This window comes from Carcharodon carcharias, chromosome 18 (genome assembly GCF_017639515.1).
Source record: "Carcharodon carcharias isolate sCarCar2 chromosome 18, sCarCar2.pri, whole genome shotgun sequence".
Lineage (NCBI taxonomy): Eukaryota > Metazoa > Chordata > Chondrichthyes > Lamniformes > Lamnidae > Carcharodon > Carcharodon carcharias.
In genome coordinates, this window is record NC_054484.1 from 99,494,149 (window position 1) to 99,512,349 (window position 18,201).

The following is an 18,201-nucleotide window of genomic DNA, read 5'->3' on the forward strand; positions in this document are numbered from 1 at the left end:
TACTCCAGATAGATATTAGCATTCTTTGTCGCACAATTAGCTAGTCACCCATTCAATCATTCCTGCCTTGCTACATTTGTACATACCCAGTCATCCGGTTCCCTACCTTGCTTGTACAAACACTTGCTACAGGTATCCAGTGGTAGATAATCTTTGCAGCTACACAAGTTGTGAAGAGTGTTTTGTTTTGATAATGTTTCTTGTTTAGGCAAGGGTCTTGCACAACTTCATTCATTACTTCACTCATTCAATTTGTTTTCATTTTTTTGTGAGAAGGTTTGAAAATATTTAATTATGAGGCTCTTGTACTTCCCATGTGAATATTGCAACATTGCTAGTGGGGAGAAGCTAGCAGCAAAGGGATGTGTGGGACCTCTCATACGTCCCCAAAAGCTAGTGTTCAGGTACAAAAAGTAATCAAGAAGACTAATGTCAGCCTTTACCTTAAGGAAGTCGGAATGGAGTGCACAGAATTTATACTTCAGTTGTACAGAGCCTGGATCAGTCTCTTTCTGGAATACTGCAGTCAGTTTGAGGACTGAAACTCATGGTGGATTTATTAACGTTTTGACGAGGCACAGTGCAGATTAAACTGGAGTAAAAGGATTAAATTATGAGGACACTTGCATAAATCTGGTTTGCATTTCCTTGTGATTTAGAAAGTTGAGAGGTCATTTAATTGAGGTGTTTAAAATGTTTGATAGAGTAGATACAGAGAAACTATTTCCTCTGGTGGGGAAATCCTGAACAAAGGCTACAATCTTCAAATAGAACTAGGCAATTGAGAAGTGAAATGAGGTAGCACTTTTCCATACAAAGGAAATTTGGAACTCTCTTCCCTCAAAAAGCTGTTGGCGGGGTTAATTGACAATTTAAAAACTGAGATTGATAGATTTATGTTGGATAAGAGCTATGGGGAAAAAGGCAGTAAATGAAGTTGAGGTACAGCTTGACCAAGCCCTAACATGTTGAGCAAATGTGAAGAGCTGAATGACTTACTCTTGCTCCAGTGTTTGAATGATAACATCGCATGCCAAGGAAGTCAACAGGGTACACTGAAAAGTGTATTTATTTGCAAGTGAAGGGGGGGAACCACTTGTTGTTTCCCACCCCTCACCATCACATTTTGTGTAATTTTATCCTAGATATTTCCCCAGGTTCACCATTATTTGTCACTCCTGTAAGTGAGCTTTGTGCCCCTTACAGTGTGGAGTGCACCCTCTTATGTCCTTTGTCCAGGTAAACAATAGCCTGATTCAAGAATTGTAACAAAGAACAAAGGAACCTAAGTATAGGAGTAGGTTTGAGCCCGCTCCACCATTGAATTATAATAAGGCCGATCAATATCTTAAATTTCAACTACCCATACTGGTTCCATATCCCCTAATACCCTTACCTAACAAGTCAATCAGTCTTATTTCTGAAATTTTCAACTGAATCCAATCCTTAACAGCGTTTTTGGGGAGAGAGTTCCAGATTTCCACAGCTCTTTGTATGAAGAACTGCTTGCTGATATCACCCCTGAATGGCCCAGTTCTAATTTAAAGCCCCCCCCCGCCCCCCCCAGCCATCCTGTTCTGGACTTGTCCACCAGAGGAAGTGGTTTTGCTCTTTCTACCCTATCAAGACCTTTTGATCATCCTGACACCTCAATCCCTAAATCTTCTATGTTCAAGCAAATACATGCCTAGTTTTTGCAACCAGTCGTCTTAATTTAACTCTTTTTGGCCCAGTATCATTTTAGTGCAACTGCACTGGACCACCCCTAATGTCAGTATATCCTTCCTTAGATGTGGTGCCTAGAACTGAATGTAGCAGCGGAGATGGAGTTGGCTAGAGCCCTGTACAGCTATAACATACCTCTTTATCTCAAGAAGGCGGAAATATAAAGACCAACATTCCATTAGCCCTTTTAATTAGATTTTATATCCGTCCACTAGTTTTTAATGAAAAGCCCTTATTCTGTATACCAAACTGGAACATATATTGTGCTGCCACAGAAATTCTCATCTCTTTATAGAAGTCGTTAAGTACTCCACTCAGCTGAACTATAGTAATTGATCTGTTTACATAGATGCATGAGTGAACAGTTTTTATAGTAGAAATACAATTCTCCAAATATGAAAGCAATAAAAAGCTGACTCAAGCTTTGGAGCACAGAGAGCCTTTGGCTGCTGGCTATGAAAGCCACATGCAGATGCACACTAATGTTGCAACTTCATAGTCTGGCTTTATAAATCTGCAAGATTGAAACCTCTGTCTATGGAACTGTCAGTCACAGAGGGCTCTAGCCAATAAAGGACCTGTCCTATCCTTCAAATATCCAAGCCAGTGGTTAGTCCATGTACTAGCCCAGACTGGAGTTGATCTAACTTTTGAATTACAACCAAACTAAAGCTAATGATTTAATTATACTGGAATAGTGAGTGATCAGTCAAACTTAAATGACTGCAGTTTTTATTGATTGATTGCCTAATATAGCCATCAATTAATGTGGTTATTCCAGATATTGGGCCCTTAAGATTTTCTGTTGCTTGCTTACTTCATCAATTTGCTGCTTCGTCATGTGACTTCCCTTACCACCCCCTAAACCCCACCATCCCTCCCCCCACCTTGAGAAACCTTTGGATATGATAATTGACAGTCCCTACTTGTGTGGTGAGTCTAAAACTAGGCTTCAGCAATATAAGATAGTCAATAATAAATCCTATAAAATGTTCAGGATTTTCTTCTCTACTCAGGGAGTGGTAACAATGTGAAACTCTGTACCACATAGAGAAGTTGAGGGGAGTAGTCTAGAGCATTCAAGGGAAAGCTAGACAAACACATGAGGGAGAAAGGAATAGAAAGATATATTGATAGGCTTAGGTTAAGTAAGGTAGGAGGAGACTTCTGTGCAGCATTCGCTTCAGCATTAACTAGTTGCGCTGAATAGCCTGTTTCTGGAATGTACATTTTATCTTACAAAACTGATTTGACCTATTACATGCTGATCATAATAGTACAGAGATGAGTTTTATAAAAAAAAAAGCAAATTATTTTCTAATGCTGATTTCTTTATATGCAAAGCACCTTGGCTCTTATGCCAAGATTACTGCTTTTTTGGATGCTGCAGATATCCAGCTAAAGAGTGAAGGGTCCAGTGGAAATGTTTGTGTTGGAGTGTTTTGTTTCAGCCAATAGAAAGCATATGTCATTCAGGTTCTCAGGCAGATATTGAATTATGTGATGAGGCATCCTAGGTTATTGCTAAAACTTTGAGCAGAAAACCCTTGTTGTACACGTAAACCAGGTGAGCCATTCAAACCAGAAAGAGTCTTTAGTTCTGCATCGTTGCATTTGGTTGTCCCGTAAATGATTTCAGGAGCCTTTGTGTGTGTCCTGTCCTACCCTACTCTACCCTACCCTACTTGGAATCCATGCCATCATTTTCTTTTATTCATTGCTATGTGGGGTATGCCAGCATGTGTGGCATTTATCGCCCCATTCATAGTTGTCTTTGAGTGGTTAGCTAAGTGGATTAAGAGTTAACCTCACTGCTGTAGGAGTGGAGTCGCATTTAGGCCAGATGGGGGGGCAGAATTGTCCCAGAAATCAGCAACGTCGATATGGGGCGGAGGAAGCGGCATTTTACTCCCCAATGGCAAAGGTGGCATTTTCCAGCGTATCGTGCAGCACTTTGCTTCAAGAATGCAGAGGCACAGGTTTCTCATTGGTTTACTAGTGGGTCGGCCTCTGATTCACCTCTCCCCGCCATCACCTCAGGCCTTTAGTAATCAGGGCGCCATATTTAAAGGGCGCCCGTACTGAGAGCTAACACTCGCTAGGGATCAAAAGCTGCTGGAAAATCACAGCTGCCAAAGGGAGGAAATGTGCTGCCCCCAAATTTGGCGACGCCTCCCTCAAGCGCCTACTGGACGCAGTGTAAGCACACGCAGTGAATCCTCAACCCCTGCTCTGGGTGAAGACCAGCAAGCAAGGTCACCAGTCCAGCATAGTGGCAGCACTGGTCAGTGCCAACGCCCTGCAAAAGAGGTCAGCCACCCAGTGTCGAAATAGAATGAGTGATCTCCTCCATTCCACCAAGGTAAGTCACTCTTTTCATCACTGTCCTCAACTCTCACACTCACAAATTCATCACACATCCATAGGGATCTCACTCACTGCTAGGTAAAGGGACATCACCATTCACTGTCTCACACACACCTTTATCTGCTCTGCGGATCATGTCCTCATCCCATCTATGGTAGCACTCATCACCCACGCATAAGACCACAAGACGTAGGAGCGGAAGTAGGCCATTTGGCCCATCGAGCCTGCTCCGTCATTCAATGAGATCATGGCTCATCTGATAATCCTCCACTCCATTTTCCTGCCTTTTCCCCATAACCCTTGATAAATCTGTCCACCTCGAATATACTTAACAGCCCAGCTTCTACAGCCATCTGTGGTAAAGAATTCCACAGATTAACTACCCTCTGAGAGAAGAAATTCCTCCTCAACTCTGTTTTAAATGGTGACCCCTTACTCTGAGATTACGCCCTCTGGCCCTAGACTCTCCCACAAGGGGTAACAACCTCTCAGCATCTACCCTGTAAAACCCCCTAAGAATCTTATGTTTCAATAAGGTCGCATCTCATTCTTCTAAACTCCAATGAGTACAGGCCCAATGAACTCAACCTCTCCTCATAAGAAAATCCCTCCATACCCAGAATCAATCTAGTGAACCTTCTCTGAACTGCCTCCAATGCCAGTAGATAAGGGGACCAAAACTGTCCACAGTATTCTAGGTGTGGCCTAACTAGTGCATTGTATAGTTTTAGAAAGACTTCCCTATTTATGTACTCCATTTCCTTTGAAATAAAGGCCAACATTCCATTTGCCTTACCTATTACCTGTTGAACTTGTATGTTAGCTTTTTGGGATTCATGCACAAGGACTCCCAAATCCCTCTGTGCTGCAGCTTTCTGCAGTCTTTCTCCATTTAAATACCATTGAGTTGCTTTATTCTTCCTGCCAAAGTGCATAACCTCACATTTCCCCACATTATATTCCATGTACCACTTTTTTGCCCACTCACTTAACCTGCCTATATCCCTCTGTAGACTCCTTGTCTCATCCTTCCCATCTATTTTTGTATCATCCGCAAATTTGGCGATAGTACATTCACTTCTCTCATCCAAGTCATTAATATATATTGTAAATAATTGAGGCCCCAGCACTGATCCCTGTGGCACTCCACTAGTTACAGTTTGTCATCCCAACTCTCTGTCTTCTATCAGTTAGCCAGTCCTCTATCCATGCTAATATACTACCCCCAATACCATGGGCTCTTATCTTATTAAGTACCCTTACATGCGGCTCCTTATCGAACACCTTTTGGAAACCCAAATATATTACATCTACTGATTCCCCTTTATCTATCCTGCTTGTTACCTCCTCAAAAGAATTCTAATAAATTTGTCAGGCATGATTTCCCCTTCATGAAGCCATGCTGACTCTGCTTGATTAGATTATGTAATTCTAAATGCTCTGCTATTACACCCTTTATAATAGCCTTTAACATCTTCCCAATGACAGATGTTCACCCAATTGGTCTATAGTTACCTGTCTTCTGTCTCCCTTTCTTGAATAAGGGTGTTACATTGGCAGTTTTCCAATCCTCCGGGACTTTTCCAAAATCTAAGGATTCTTGGAAGATTACTACCAGTGCATCCACTATCTCTATAGCTACTTCCTTTAATATCCTAGGATGTAACCCATCTGGTCCAGGGGACTTATCGGACTTTAGCTCCATTAGTTTTCCTAGTACTTTTTCTCTAGTGATGGTTATTGAATTTATTTCCTCCCCACCTTTTGCACCTTGATTATTTAGTATTTTTGGAATGCTATTAGTGCCTCCTACCGTGAAGACTGAAGCAAAGTATTTATTCAACTCCTTTGCCATTTCTTGGTTCCCCATTATTATTTCCCCAGCCTCATTCTGTAAGGGACCTATGTTCACTTTGGTCTCTCTTTCTTTTGATATATTTAAAAATACACGTGCCAGGCATCTTTCTCGTCTGGCCTGGCAGGCGTCCTGCTTACACACTCTCCACTGTATTCATGCAGGACAAGCTAGTACACCACAAAAGGGAGAGCTCGCAGACTGGTGGAAGAATGCCCGATGTCACGGTCCTCACAGACTTAGAAAATAAGAGTCATCCAGCTGGCTGGCGAGGATCTGGACTGTTCCAGTGCTGACGGTGAGGTCAGCGGTGCTCAACCAAGTGAAGACGCAGCAGTGAAACGTCCATCAGACAACCATGCTGTGGGTGAATTCTCCTGTTCCACAGTCCCATGCCATGCACTAATTATCTCTCCCTGCTTTTGCAGACACATCTGGGAAGCAGCCGAGGTGGTCCAAGAGCCAGGTCCGCTACTCGAGCCCCGAAGACACCTCGGCAAAAGAATCTGATGACACCATAATTGAAGACACGTCACAGTGCTCACCCACACTGTCCACCAGCGCTGAGACACACATGTCGGTGGGACCTAGCTTTAGAGTAGCCTTGGGATCACAATCTGGTGAGCACATCACCTGTCTGATCAACAGCAGGTGGAGACAGGGACTTCCCAGGTTTCCGGCACTCGGAGGACTGCTGGAGGCCAGAAATCTGTTGAGTCCAAGTCAGAATAGGAGCCTCTGGACTTTGTCATACCTCAGTGGCTGGAGCTACAAAGGCAAGTTCGGGAACCTTGGGAAGGGATGTCCGCTACACTCCTTAGATTGCAAGGCACAATGGAGAAGTCTGTCCGCCTTCAGTCTGAGATGATAGCTCCAGCATGCCAATGTACCAAGGTCAACACTGGTAGGATGGCGGTTGTCTTGGAGACCGTGGTTCAGGACATTGATCCTGCACTACTGTGCAGGCTCAACTCCATCGCTGAGGCAATTGCTGCCATCCATCATTGTCAATGCGAGAGGGGTGTGGGGCTGCCCCTTCCTCTCAAGGAGTCAGCCAAGGCCCCTCAAGCACCCATAGGAAGGAGGATCAGCAGGTGCATACCCTGGTGCCATCCATCCAGGGGTCTCCATGATTATCAGGCCCATCCGTATTCTCTCTTCCTGTGGCCTCAGCAGCCCCAGCTCCGCAGGTTGAGGAAGGTGCCACTGCCACACAGCAGGACCCTGAAAGCAGGCTGGGGCCCTCCTGGTCTCGGCCCTCCAGAGGACACCTGCCAATGTCATTATAGACAACAAGGCATAGCAGTCAGCAGGCCACTTCCATCTCAGGGGAGCACCAAGACTTAGCGGCAGGGTTAGAAAGGTCAAGAAGATATATTTTTTATATATATATATATATATATATATATATATATTTTTTTTTTTTTGTTAATGTAAGGTTCCTCTCTAGGGTCAAGAAGATATATTTGCACAATGTGGGCATGGGTGTTAATCACTTGTACTTAATGTTGACCGTTGTAAATACACTCCCTAGAATGTCTCCTTGTCAATGCTGCATTGTTATATTGAGCAGTGTTCGTGTCGGTCTTGTACCCAAAAGTAACTGGGTTCTGCTCTCAGCATCTTTTGAGGCGGGGCTGTCCTCCCATCTCAGCACCATTCCTGACAGGTGAAGGTACGGTGCTGAAGGGACAGGTGATGAAGTCTGACGAAGGATGAAATTGTCTTACACTGTTTGTCAGCAGCGTCTCCATGATATCAGCCTCTTCACAGAGTGTATGTGTGCTGCTCCCAGCTAGACAGGTGTCAGCCATTTCCAGATGCAATGTGAAGATCCTCAGGAGTGTCCTCACTACAACTTGTCATCATCCTCCTGGAATCTTGCAGCAGTGAGGGCCTCACGGTTATGCCTGCCTCGTCTGGCCAGTGCAATAGCCTCATCACCCGCGCCCTCGCCTTCCAGAACCTCATCACCCTCATCCCCTTCGATGTCCCTCCTCATTGGAGGAGACGTGCAGCTCTTGCATCACCTCATCATCCAGATCCTCCCCCCTTTGCATCGCCAGGTTGTGTAGAGTGCAGTAAGCCACTATGATGCATGACACCCTTTTGGAGAATGTACTGGAGTGCTCCGCTGGATCTGTCCAGGCATCGGAACCTCAGTTTTAGGATGGTGTGCTCAACCAAATTCCGGGTTGTGGCATGAGCCACGTCATACTTTCTCTCACTGGGAGTCTGAGGCTGCCACAAGAACGTCATCAACCACATCCGTTGTGGGTAGCCTTGTCCCCGAGGCCTGAGGGTGTACAAGTCGTGAACGTTTCCGCGGTGTCTTGCACATGCTTGTTATGGTTGCAGACCAGCTGAATGTTGAGAGAGTGGATGCCTTTGCAGTTCACATACTGGACTGCTTGTTGCCGCGGAGATTCAAGAGCTGTGTGGGTGCCGTCGATGGCACCCTGCACCTGTGGGAATCTGGAAATCTGAGCAGAGCCCAGCACTCTTGCATCCTGGCTTGTCTGATCTCTGTCGAAATTGACATAATTGTGCGCCTTGGCAATAAGGGTGTCTGTGACCTCCTGGATACATTTGTGGGTGGAGGCTTGTGAGATCCTACAAAGGTCCCCAGTGGTGCCCTAGATGGACCCACTGCTGTAAAAATTGAATGCGGCAGTAACTTTAACTACCACTGGCAGTGAAAACCCTCAGGGTGCCAAGCTCTGCAGAAGGTGGCATATGTGTGTGACCCATTCCTTTGATATGCGTAGGCATCGTTGACAGTGGTTCATGCTCATCTGCAGGTGCACACGTGCCACCTATAGACCCTGGTCTAGCGACGCGCCTACGACCGGCAGCTCTGTAGGGTTCATCCTCTGCATGTGAGGAGGCTGTGCTGCCCCTTGGCCTTCAGGGTCCTGCTCCTCCCTTTGACGAGCCAGGCGCCTCTGTTGCATTCTTCTCTGCTTATAAGCAGGAGAGAAGACAATGAAGCAGACAGCAAGATCACCAGACTGCCATGTTCCTGAGGGTCTTCTCATAGCAGTATCAAAGAGAGAGAGATGCAATTTTCTCAAGGACTACTCTTGATCAAGTCGTGGCCTGTGGCTGCCTCTCAAGGCTCCTTAATGCATGCCAGAGAGCCCAGGCCAGCACATGGATGCCCAGTGTTTAGTGTGTATGATGGTTCACCATGCCCACACCCAGCACTGCCCCACACCACGTGACTGAGTGGTGGCAGCTTCAGCCACTCGACTGCATCCTGAACTCTCATCTCAGGTGCAGACACTTTCCTAAGCTGGACTCCGAAGCTTCGTGGTTTGCTTGTATCATGAGGGTGACTTTTCAGTGTTAACTGAAACATAATGCAAGGGACTAGGAGCACACTCCTCTGTCAGTGTTCCATGGTCACCTTTCCTAAGAGGACCCTCAAGCTTGCCCGGTCACCCAATGGATCTGCAGCACCATAGCATTCATTCGAGTTTGAAGTGTGTGCGTGAGGGGTTAACAGTAGAAGAGCAATCATTGGCACTGTCAGGAATTAGTGTTGCTTCAGTGGGCACAATTGCGTGACCAGGCTCACTCCAACTCACTCCATGCCAATTGAGCTCAAGCTAAATGCTGTCAGCTGTGGTGGAGTGCTCATCTTTGAGATGTTTTTGCCATTAGCCTGGCCGTTTTCTCCCTCCCTCCGCCAACCCTAACCACCCTCCAGGCTCCCCACGACCCCACATGTGTTTGTACTCAAAGTTCAGTCAGTGCTGCCCTGACCTCCTCCCGCATTGTCGCCCTTGCCCCGTGGTTGCCTTCTCCCCTTTCCCTCTTTGCACTGTTGCCCTTGCCCCGAGGTACCTTCTCACCCTTCTCCCTTTGTACTTTCGCCCTTGACCCAGCATCATAAGCCAGTCATGAAGAAGCCCCTGCTGAGACTTGCCTGTGACCTCCCCACTGAATCTGCGGAGCCACTGGAATCGTGCGTCACGTTGTGTGCACTCACCTCCGAGTTCCCCTCGAAGTTGAGGTTGCCAGGATCAGGCCTCTTTAGAGGCAGCTGTAAATCACGGCCGTTGTGGGATTTAAATTTGATGTCGGGGGGTGGGGGGGTGGGGGGGAGGATAATTCCGTTGTGTGGCCACAGTAATTAGATGCAAATTCATTTCAATTAAGCTTCCAATATTCGATGGCAGGAAACCTGACCTGCCATTGACGGTGGGGGGGAGTGGACAATTGCGTCCTGGATTTACATTGTCAGGAAACGTGACTAGGGACTTCTCGTGATCTCGCCACCGACCACTCCCGCTGCGTAGTGGGTGGAAAATCCCGCCCTGGGTAAGGAAGGCAGGTTTCCTTCCCTAAAGGACATTAATGAAGCAGTTGGGTTTTTAACGAAAATCAGGTAGCTTCTTGTTCCCTTTTCTGATACCAACTTTTCAATTCTAGATTTTTGAAACTGAATTTAATTCTCAAACGCATATAATGGGATTTTGTACTCCTGGTCTCTGATTATTCGATTAGGCAACTGAAGAACTTGATGACATTTGTCCCAAATCAGTCCTTGTTTAAATCTGCACTCTTGCCCTGCCGTGGAGTTTACTTTGAAGTGGTTGAGATTTATTTGCTATATACCAGTTGTTATCCTGGGTACCTCTTACAAGGTTCCCTTTCAATGCCACAAAATGCAAGAACCTCCAGTTCCTCCCCGGGTTCCCACCCCTTAACTGAATCCTCTGATATTGAGGATCATTGTTGTGGCTCCCTGCTGCCTGGCTCCTCAAACATCATCATTGTGTTTTAGTGACCAGATAATGGGAACATATGAATGTAGGAACAAGAGTAGGCCATTCTGCCCTTCAGCCTTGTTCTGTCATTCAATTAGATCATGATTTGTATCTTAATTCCATCTACCCTCCTTGGTTCCATAACTGTCAATTCCCTTAACTAACAAAATTCTACCAATCTCAGTTTTGAAATTTTCAATCAACTCCCAACCTCAGCAGCTTTTTGAGTGAAAGAGTTTCAGATTTCCACTATCCTTTGTGTGAAGAAGTGATTCCTGATCTCACCCCCGAATTGGCTTGGCTCTAATTTTAAGGTTTAAGAAAGACTAGGGAACCAAGGGCCGCGAGAGAAGGAGAAATTGAAGGAAATTAGTATTGCTAAAACAATAGTGCTGGAGAAATTAAGTTGATAAATCCCCAGGGCCCGATAGTCTACATCCCAGGGTACTAAAGGAGGTGGCCATGGAATTAGTGGATGCATTGGTTGTCATCTTCCAAAATTCTGTAGGATCTGGAATAGTCCTGGCAGATCAGAGGGTGGCAAATGTAACCCCACTATTTAAAAAAGGAGGGAGGGATAAAACAGGCGATTACAGACTGGTTAGCCTAACATCAGTAGCAGGGAAAATGCTAGAGTCTATTATAAACAATGTGATAATGGGACAATTAGAAAATATTAACGGGATTAGACAAAGTCAACGTCGATTTATGAAAGGGAAATCATGTTTGACAAACCTACTGGAGGTTTTTGAGGATGTAACTAATAGAATAGATAAGGGAGAACCAGTGGATGTGGTGTATTTGGATTTTCAGAAAGCTTTTGATAAAGTCCCACATAAGAGGTTAGTGTGTAAAATTAAAGCACATGGGATTGGGGGTAATATATTGGCATGGATTGAAAATTAGTTAGCAGACAGGAAACAGAATAGGAATAAACTGGTCTTTTTCAGACTGGCAGGCAGTGTCTCGTGGGGTACTGCAGGAGATCAGTGCTTGGGCCCCAACTATTCACAATATATATCAATGATTTGGATGAGGGAACCAAATGTAATATTTCTAAGTTTGCTGATGACACAAAAATAGGGGGGAATTTAAGTGGTGAGGAGAGTGTTAATGGGGTTTATGGTGATTTAGACAGGTTGGGTGAGTGGGCAAATACATGGTAGATGCAGTATTATGTGGAGAAGTATGAAGTTATCTATTTTGGTAGGAAAAACAGAATGTCAGAGTATTATTTAAATAGTAATAGATTGGGAAATGTTGATGTACAAAGGGACCTGGGTGTCCTTGTACACCAGTCACTGAAAGCAAGCATGCAGGTGCAGCAAGCAGTTAAGAAGGCAAATGGTATGTTGGCCTTCATTGCAAGAAGACTTGAATATTGGAACAAGGATATCTTATTGCAGCTGTACAGGGCCTTGGTGAGACCATAACAAAAACAAAAATACCTGGAAAAACTCAGCTGGTCTGGCAGCATCTGTGGAGAGGAACACAGTTATTTGGAACATTTCTATCACATCTGCTCTTTCAGTTTTAGAGATCAGACTATTTGTTGTAATGTACTTTTCTGTGAAGACCAGAGCTATTGAATACAGTGTACTGATGCGACTAGGTTCTTTTTAACATCAGAGACTGCTATTTCAAAGCCATTCATTAAGTCAGTCTCTGTGCCTTGTACCTTTTCTGTTTCAGTGACGAGAGCTGGACATTTTTAAGTTAGAAGATGATTTCATGACTGGGAACTCATCCCAATCATGGGAAGAATAAAACCTTCCTTTTCATCCCAGTACATTTTGCCTGCTGTTACCAATCAAAAGAAGTTGTCTTCTGTATCAGCAAATCAAGTTTGAACAATCTGTGGCTCTTAACTTGAGGTCCAACAAGAATGTCAATGGTATGCCATTGCACTGTGCTTTGTTAGTCAGGCTGAGACTAAAGTGTGCTGCATTCAGAATAGAGTCCATTGGGCTCTTTAATGCGAAAGCACAAGTGGGCTTTCTTTCCAGTCCCTTCAAGGTTCAGTGTGGACTGTAATGCGTAGCACAAAACCAGAGTGTCTTGTGCAAGCTCTTTATAAACTCCTTGTGAAATATATCCTACATTGTGCCACGTTTAAAGTTAACTTTTATATTTTGTAAATGAGAGCAAGTCTTTTGATTACTGTTAGTTGTTAAATAAAATGAGGGGAAAAACACCATTAGGGGGAAGAAAATTTTAATACTATTTCTGTGTCTGGTCTGCTGACTCTTCTCCACTTTTGGTGTTTGCCAGTTGTGCCGAACAAAACACGCCTCATCAAACACATTCCACCAGGCAAAAATTCTCAGTCAGGTGCAATGGTAGTTTCTCTCACGCTCATGATGTACCCTTGAAAATATTGACTGAGAACCTCTTGCTTAGACATGAACTTGCCTCGCGTAACTCTCCTCCCTCTCCACCCTACCAACAGCACGATGTGCCTTGCTGGATGGTTGAACATCCTGGGCTTACACTGTGACTTTCCACACCCCTCCACCACCTCCTCCTCCATACTTCACTTTGCCAACTGACTTGCCACATTTAAGGGCTGACATAACAACATGTAGAGCACGTGGATAGGAGTGCATCTCAAGTGTAAAAGTCTAGAATTCCCAGACTATTAACCATGCTGGAATGAAAGCCAATGTATGTGAATTGGTGCATAGAATTTACAGCACCAAAAGGTTAATAGGCAGTAGGCCTACGCTGGTGTTTATGCTCGACATGAGCTTGCTCCTACTTCATATAACCCCATCAGCATATTCTTCTATTCCTTACTCCCTCGTACTTATTTAGCTTTTCCTTAAATGTATCTACTTTATTCGCCTCAACCTTTCTATGCGGTAGCAAGTTCCACATTTTTAACCACTTCCTGCATAAGGAAGTTTCTCCAGGGGTGGGGTGGGGGATAATGAGGGTGGGTGGTGGTGAGCATGGGGTGGAAGGGAGGAAAGGGAGAAGCACATTTTGACTCTTGAGGGAGGTCAAGGCAGAAAGCGTGCAACTCTTTGAGGAGAGGGTTTGAAGGGAAAGCCCTTAAGAACCTATTTGAGGGTTAGAGGTTGAGATGGGCCCTTTAGTATGGAAAGCGGACTTATTGCTGGGGTTGAATGGAGGACAAAGAGCTTGAGGGACTGACCAAAGTATTGATGGAATGAAGACTTGATATCAGGAAGAAAAAAAGTTAGAACATGTATAGTAAATTCTTCTAAATCTGCTTACCTCCAACAGTGTAACTGTCTCTCAGTACTGCACACTGCAAGCATCCAGAGGAGCTAATGGGTGGAATGACCACAAACTAATTCACAGAATTAACATGCAAACAATCTGAGGTCTTTTCATCTTCATTCTTTACAAGCTCTTTTGTTGTTTTCATGCCCTTCTATTGCTACACTGACCTTTGAAATCACTTATGAGTTTTCTATTAAACATTTTGTGATGGAAGAGAGGATGTTAACAAAGCTAATTAAACTTGTTGTATGTAGATTTGTTAACAAAACGTTCAGTGCTTGCTAGAATCCATGACAGCAGTATGCCAGGTATTGCAGTGTATTAAATGTACACAAGTCAAAGCACTGTACTTGAGCTATACCTGGAACTATGCAATAACGTCCCAATCAACACATTGAGAAAAGTACAAAGCAACTGGGTTCATTTTTACTAAAATAAAGCTAAAATACTATGGAAACAAAAACAGCAAATGCTGGAAAAACTCTGTCTGACAGCATTTGTGGAGAGAGAAATAGAGATAACGGTTCGAGTTCACGCTTCCAGACTGGCTGAGATTTTCCAGCACTTTCTGTTTTTATTAAATTTCTCACCAAGGTGGTTGATTGTGACTTTGCTATTTGTTGAAGTATAATTTTCTTGCTCGTGGGTGGCATTTAGGAACCTAGGAACAGGAATGGGCCATTCAACTCCTTGAGCCATTACATTAGGCTTGCATTTATTGCCCATCCCTAACTGTCCTCAAGAAAGTAGACCATTGCTGTACCTGTGGTGAAGGTACTGCCACAGTGCTGTTGTATGGGGAGTTCCAGGGTTTTGACCCAGTGATGATGGAGTGAGCAATGATTGGTTTGTGCACAGAACTGAAGCGTACAAGGAAGCTAGACTTATTTATTTATGCAGTCTGATTTCTTGAAACTTTTGTCCATGAGTGATGCCCAGTAAGGTCGAGCAGTATGCGTGTTTTTTAAAGCTCATCATCTCTGAAAAATGTGAGATGACTAAAAGTAGGCAATTTTTGTAAATGATCAATGCTTCCCTTTGTAAATGACTTACTGCTGACTAATCGATCGTTTACAGGATTGTGTGGTGAAACGCAGCCTTGAAAGAGGGGAAGAAAATATCACAATGATTAGCTGCATTGTACCGTAACTTTGATTGTAGCACAGTGTTCGGATTTCTGTACTAATAAAATTCTCATTAATGTAGAGGTCACCCAGATTGAAGACCCCAGGGCGCAATGGCGACGGGAACAGGAGCGTATGCTGAAAGAGTATTTGGTGGTGGCCCAGGAGGCTCTTAATGCCAAGAAAGAGATCTACCAGGTGAAAAAGCAACGTTTGGCACTTGCCCAGGAGGAATATCAGCAGCTGCATGACCTGTGCGAGAATGACAGCATCTCTTACGTCAGTTGTAAGTACCTACGTGAAGTTCCTTCTGACTCGAGCAGGTGGTCAGTGGGAACCTGTAGCTCATACTGGCATTTTATTTTTGCGGTAAGCCGAATCGACTTCAAATGTAATCAAAATCCAAAGCGGATGCAATTTGTTCAAACTTTAAGACAAACCGTCTGCCCTGAGTAGCACGGCCTAAACATCAATTCACAACAGCCAGTGCTTCGGAGTTTGAGATTTAATTAATAGACTGCAGGTTGGAAAATTGGTATACTCCCTCTTTTTCCCCACCTCCCCACCCTCCCAACCACACACTCTTATCTGTTGGTATTCCTTAACTTATTATTTCACTCTGGGGAGCTACGAGGAATTGGAATTACTCATCCCAGATGCAGCCAGCAGCTGGCTGGAATGTTGAGGTTTGGTGCATAAACAGAAACATGAGTTCAGTTGAGCAAGTTCAGATTAGCACTAATAAGGTAACAATGTAGTCATTTTGATGCCAATAACACAAGGCCTTTGTTTCTAAAGGATTTTCCATCAGGTAACCCATTTGCGTACTGTAATTGCTAAAGCCAATATTGCGGCTATCCTGCACAACCACCTGGCTGTTGCTTCTACTTAGGAAGGTCCCCTCACTAGTCGTTTAGTTCACCAGGAATGTGGAGGTGTTGGGAGACCAGCACGAGTAGCACACAGTGGTTTTGATTTTAAATTTGGGAGGAGTTTGGTTCAAAGAATCTATTTTACATGTGTGGGCCATTTTGCCAATTTCTCTCTCTTCTTTCTCTACCCCTCCCCCACCCCACACACCGGCTTCAGATGGAATCTGACTTGGATCTGTTGCCCTAGTTTTGCCACATCAGCTGGAAAAACTATGGTTTGAAGGTGGGACGTATAGAATCATCACAGTCTCTTTGTTTTTAAGCTGTCTCTCCCCCCCCACCCCCCCCAAACTCCATCCTATACCACACACACTACTTTGGCAATGAGTCAGAGGGAGAAGGCAGTGGAGTTGCAAACAATGCTGGACAGAAAAAGACTATATCATCCACCCAGCCTGTCCCACAGCACCATAATACTTTGTGCAGACACATCCCAACCCACCTGATGCTATCTAATCACCTGGGAGAAACAAAAAACAGAGACATCCCGGCCAACTGGTGGGTGAGAAACCGGACAGGTTCCTTCAGTAATCAAATCTGTTCTAATAGACCACTCTGACCCTGATTTAATGTCATGAGATACTACCCTGACCTTCCCACCAACCAGAAACCACTCCTGATCTCGTTTGAAGGAATCAGCAAATTGGCATTTGCCACACGCGCCAGCAGCCTTTCCTACAGCTCCATTATTCACTCGGAAAAGAACCACCTCTGAACATTCACCTTGTTTAGTCCTTTACATTACTTTGAGATTGTGACACACCCCTTCTACCCCACCGCCCTAGCCCTCTCTCTTTAGTTGAAAGAAGCAGTCTACCTGAACACAATCTCATCTTCCCATCGTCTTATAATACATGACTTTTCTTTCCAAACTATTTTCTGTCAAGTAGTTCATTCCTGCCTAAAGCGGATCTATTTTGTTGATGCTATTATGTGCAGACTGACTGGTTGTGCTCCTATTTTATAGACTACATTTAATTTGTTTAGCTCTCCAGGAATATAGAGAGCTGGACACTCCTGAGGATTTTACCAATGGCCCAGAGTTACTTGCCTGCTGTTCAGAAATTTCTTTCTCACTTTCATTGGGAAGTCCCTAATCCCATTTAACACTTACATGAGAATCAGTGCACTAAAATGCTACACTGCCTTTATCACTGGTGCATAACTGGAACTGAACTGATGAAATCCTATTTCTAATTCATTCTTGGGGTTTGGGCATCTCCAGCAATGCTGGCCTTTGTTGTCCTGAGAGGCTGATAGGGGACTCCCTTTTTTGAAGGCTCTGCAAAATTTCTGTTAGAAATATTTGTAATGGTTTGATACTGCTCGGGCCGTTAAGGTTCAAATGCATTAGTATTGAACTGGAGTCATGTATAAGCTTGACCGAGTAAGGACGACTTTACTTCCCCAAAGCACGTTCATGAACGTATTGGCTTTTTACAACAATCCAACAGCTTCATGTTTTTTTCACTAAAACCCGAGTTTCTAAATTGTCTGAAAGTCTATGGCTTAATTTAACTTGTTGCTAAATTTTTGAAAACGTGTAGGTAATATTTCCTATTTATTTCAGGGATCTAACAACTTTCAACAACACTTCAGTGTTCTGTGCTTTAAAAGCCGCCAAGAATGTTTTGTAATGTAAGTCTTTGTGCTGATTTCCAATGATCAAGCCAATGAGTGGGCGAGCTGGGTCATTATCCCTTAATCGTTTTGAGGTCAGCCAACGTGGCCTTGGAGGACTGCCTCCAGTTCACACCCCACCTTTGGCCTCCAGGCTGGGCCTGCACATTAGATACGTCAGTATTCCTTGGTCCCCATTCTGTCCAGTCGGTCAAATCTCAAGTTGTACCCAACCCTTCTCGCCCCGCCCACGCAGTCAGCCACAACTGCGTGGTTTCCCCTCCCGTTGCTGCTTTGTAATCCAATAGTTTGATTATTTATCTTTTCTCTGGAGCTGGGAACTTTTTCTGTTCACTGATTACATATTCCTGATTTTTGTTTTTACAGCGTATTCGGGTTCATCCTCCAATACAAAGTACAATCCTGACCAGATTAAAGCTGAAATAGCAAGCCGAAGAGAGGGGGTAAGTGAGGTTCTGAATCTGGCGCGGGCTAGTGTAGTAAACTGACCTCTTGGGTCAGATCTGAAAAAGTCAAAGTTTTATCATTGTGTA

The 18,201-nt window shown here is 44.3% G+C and overlaps 1 protein-coding gene across 2 annotated transcripts in view; it reads left to right on the top strand.

Moving 5' to 3' along the window:
• The window catches only part of wwc3 (WWC family member 3), a 223,241-nt gene that overhangs the window by 110,915 nt on the left and 94,125 nt on the right, over positions 1 to 18,201 (top strand). For both annotated transcript variants that reach the window (XM_041211908.1, XM_041211909.1), the window contains exons 3-4: positions 15,178 to 15,381; positions 18,035 to 18,111. In XM_041211908.1, coding sequence (XP_041067842.1) covers positions 15,178 to 15,381; positions 18,035 to 18,111 — 281 coding nt within the window. The remainder of the gene's footprint in view (positions 1 to 15,177; positions 15,382 to 18,034; positions 18,112 to 18,201) is intronic.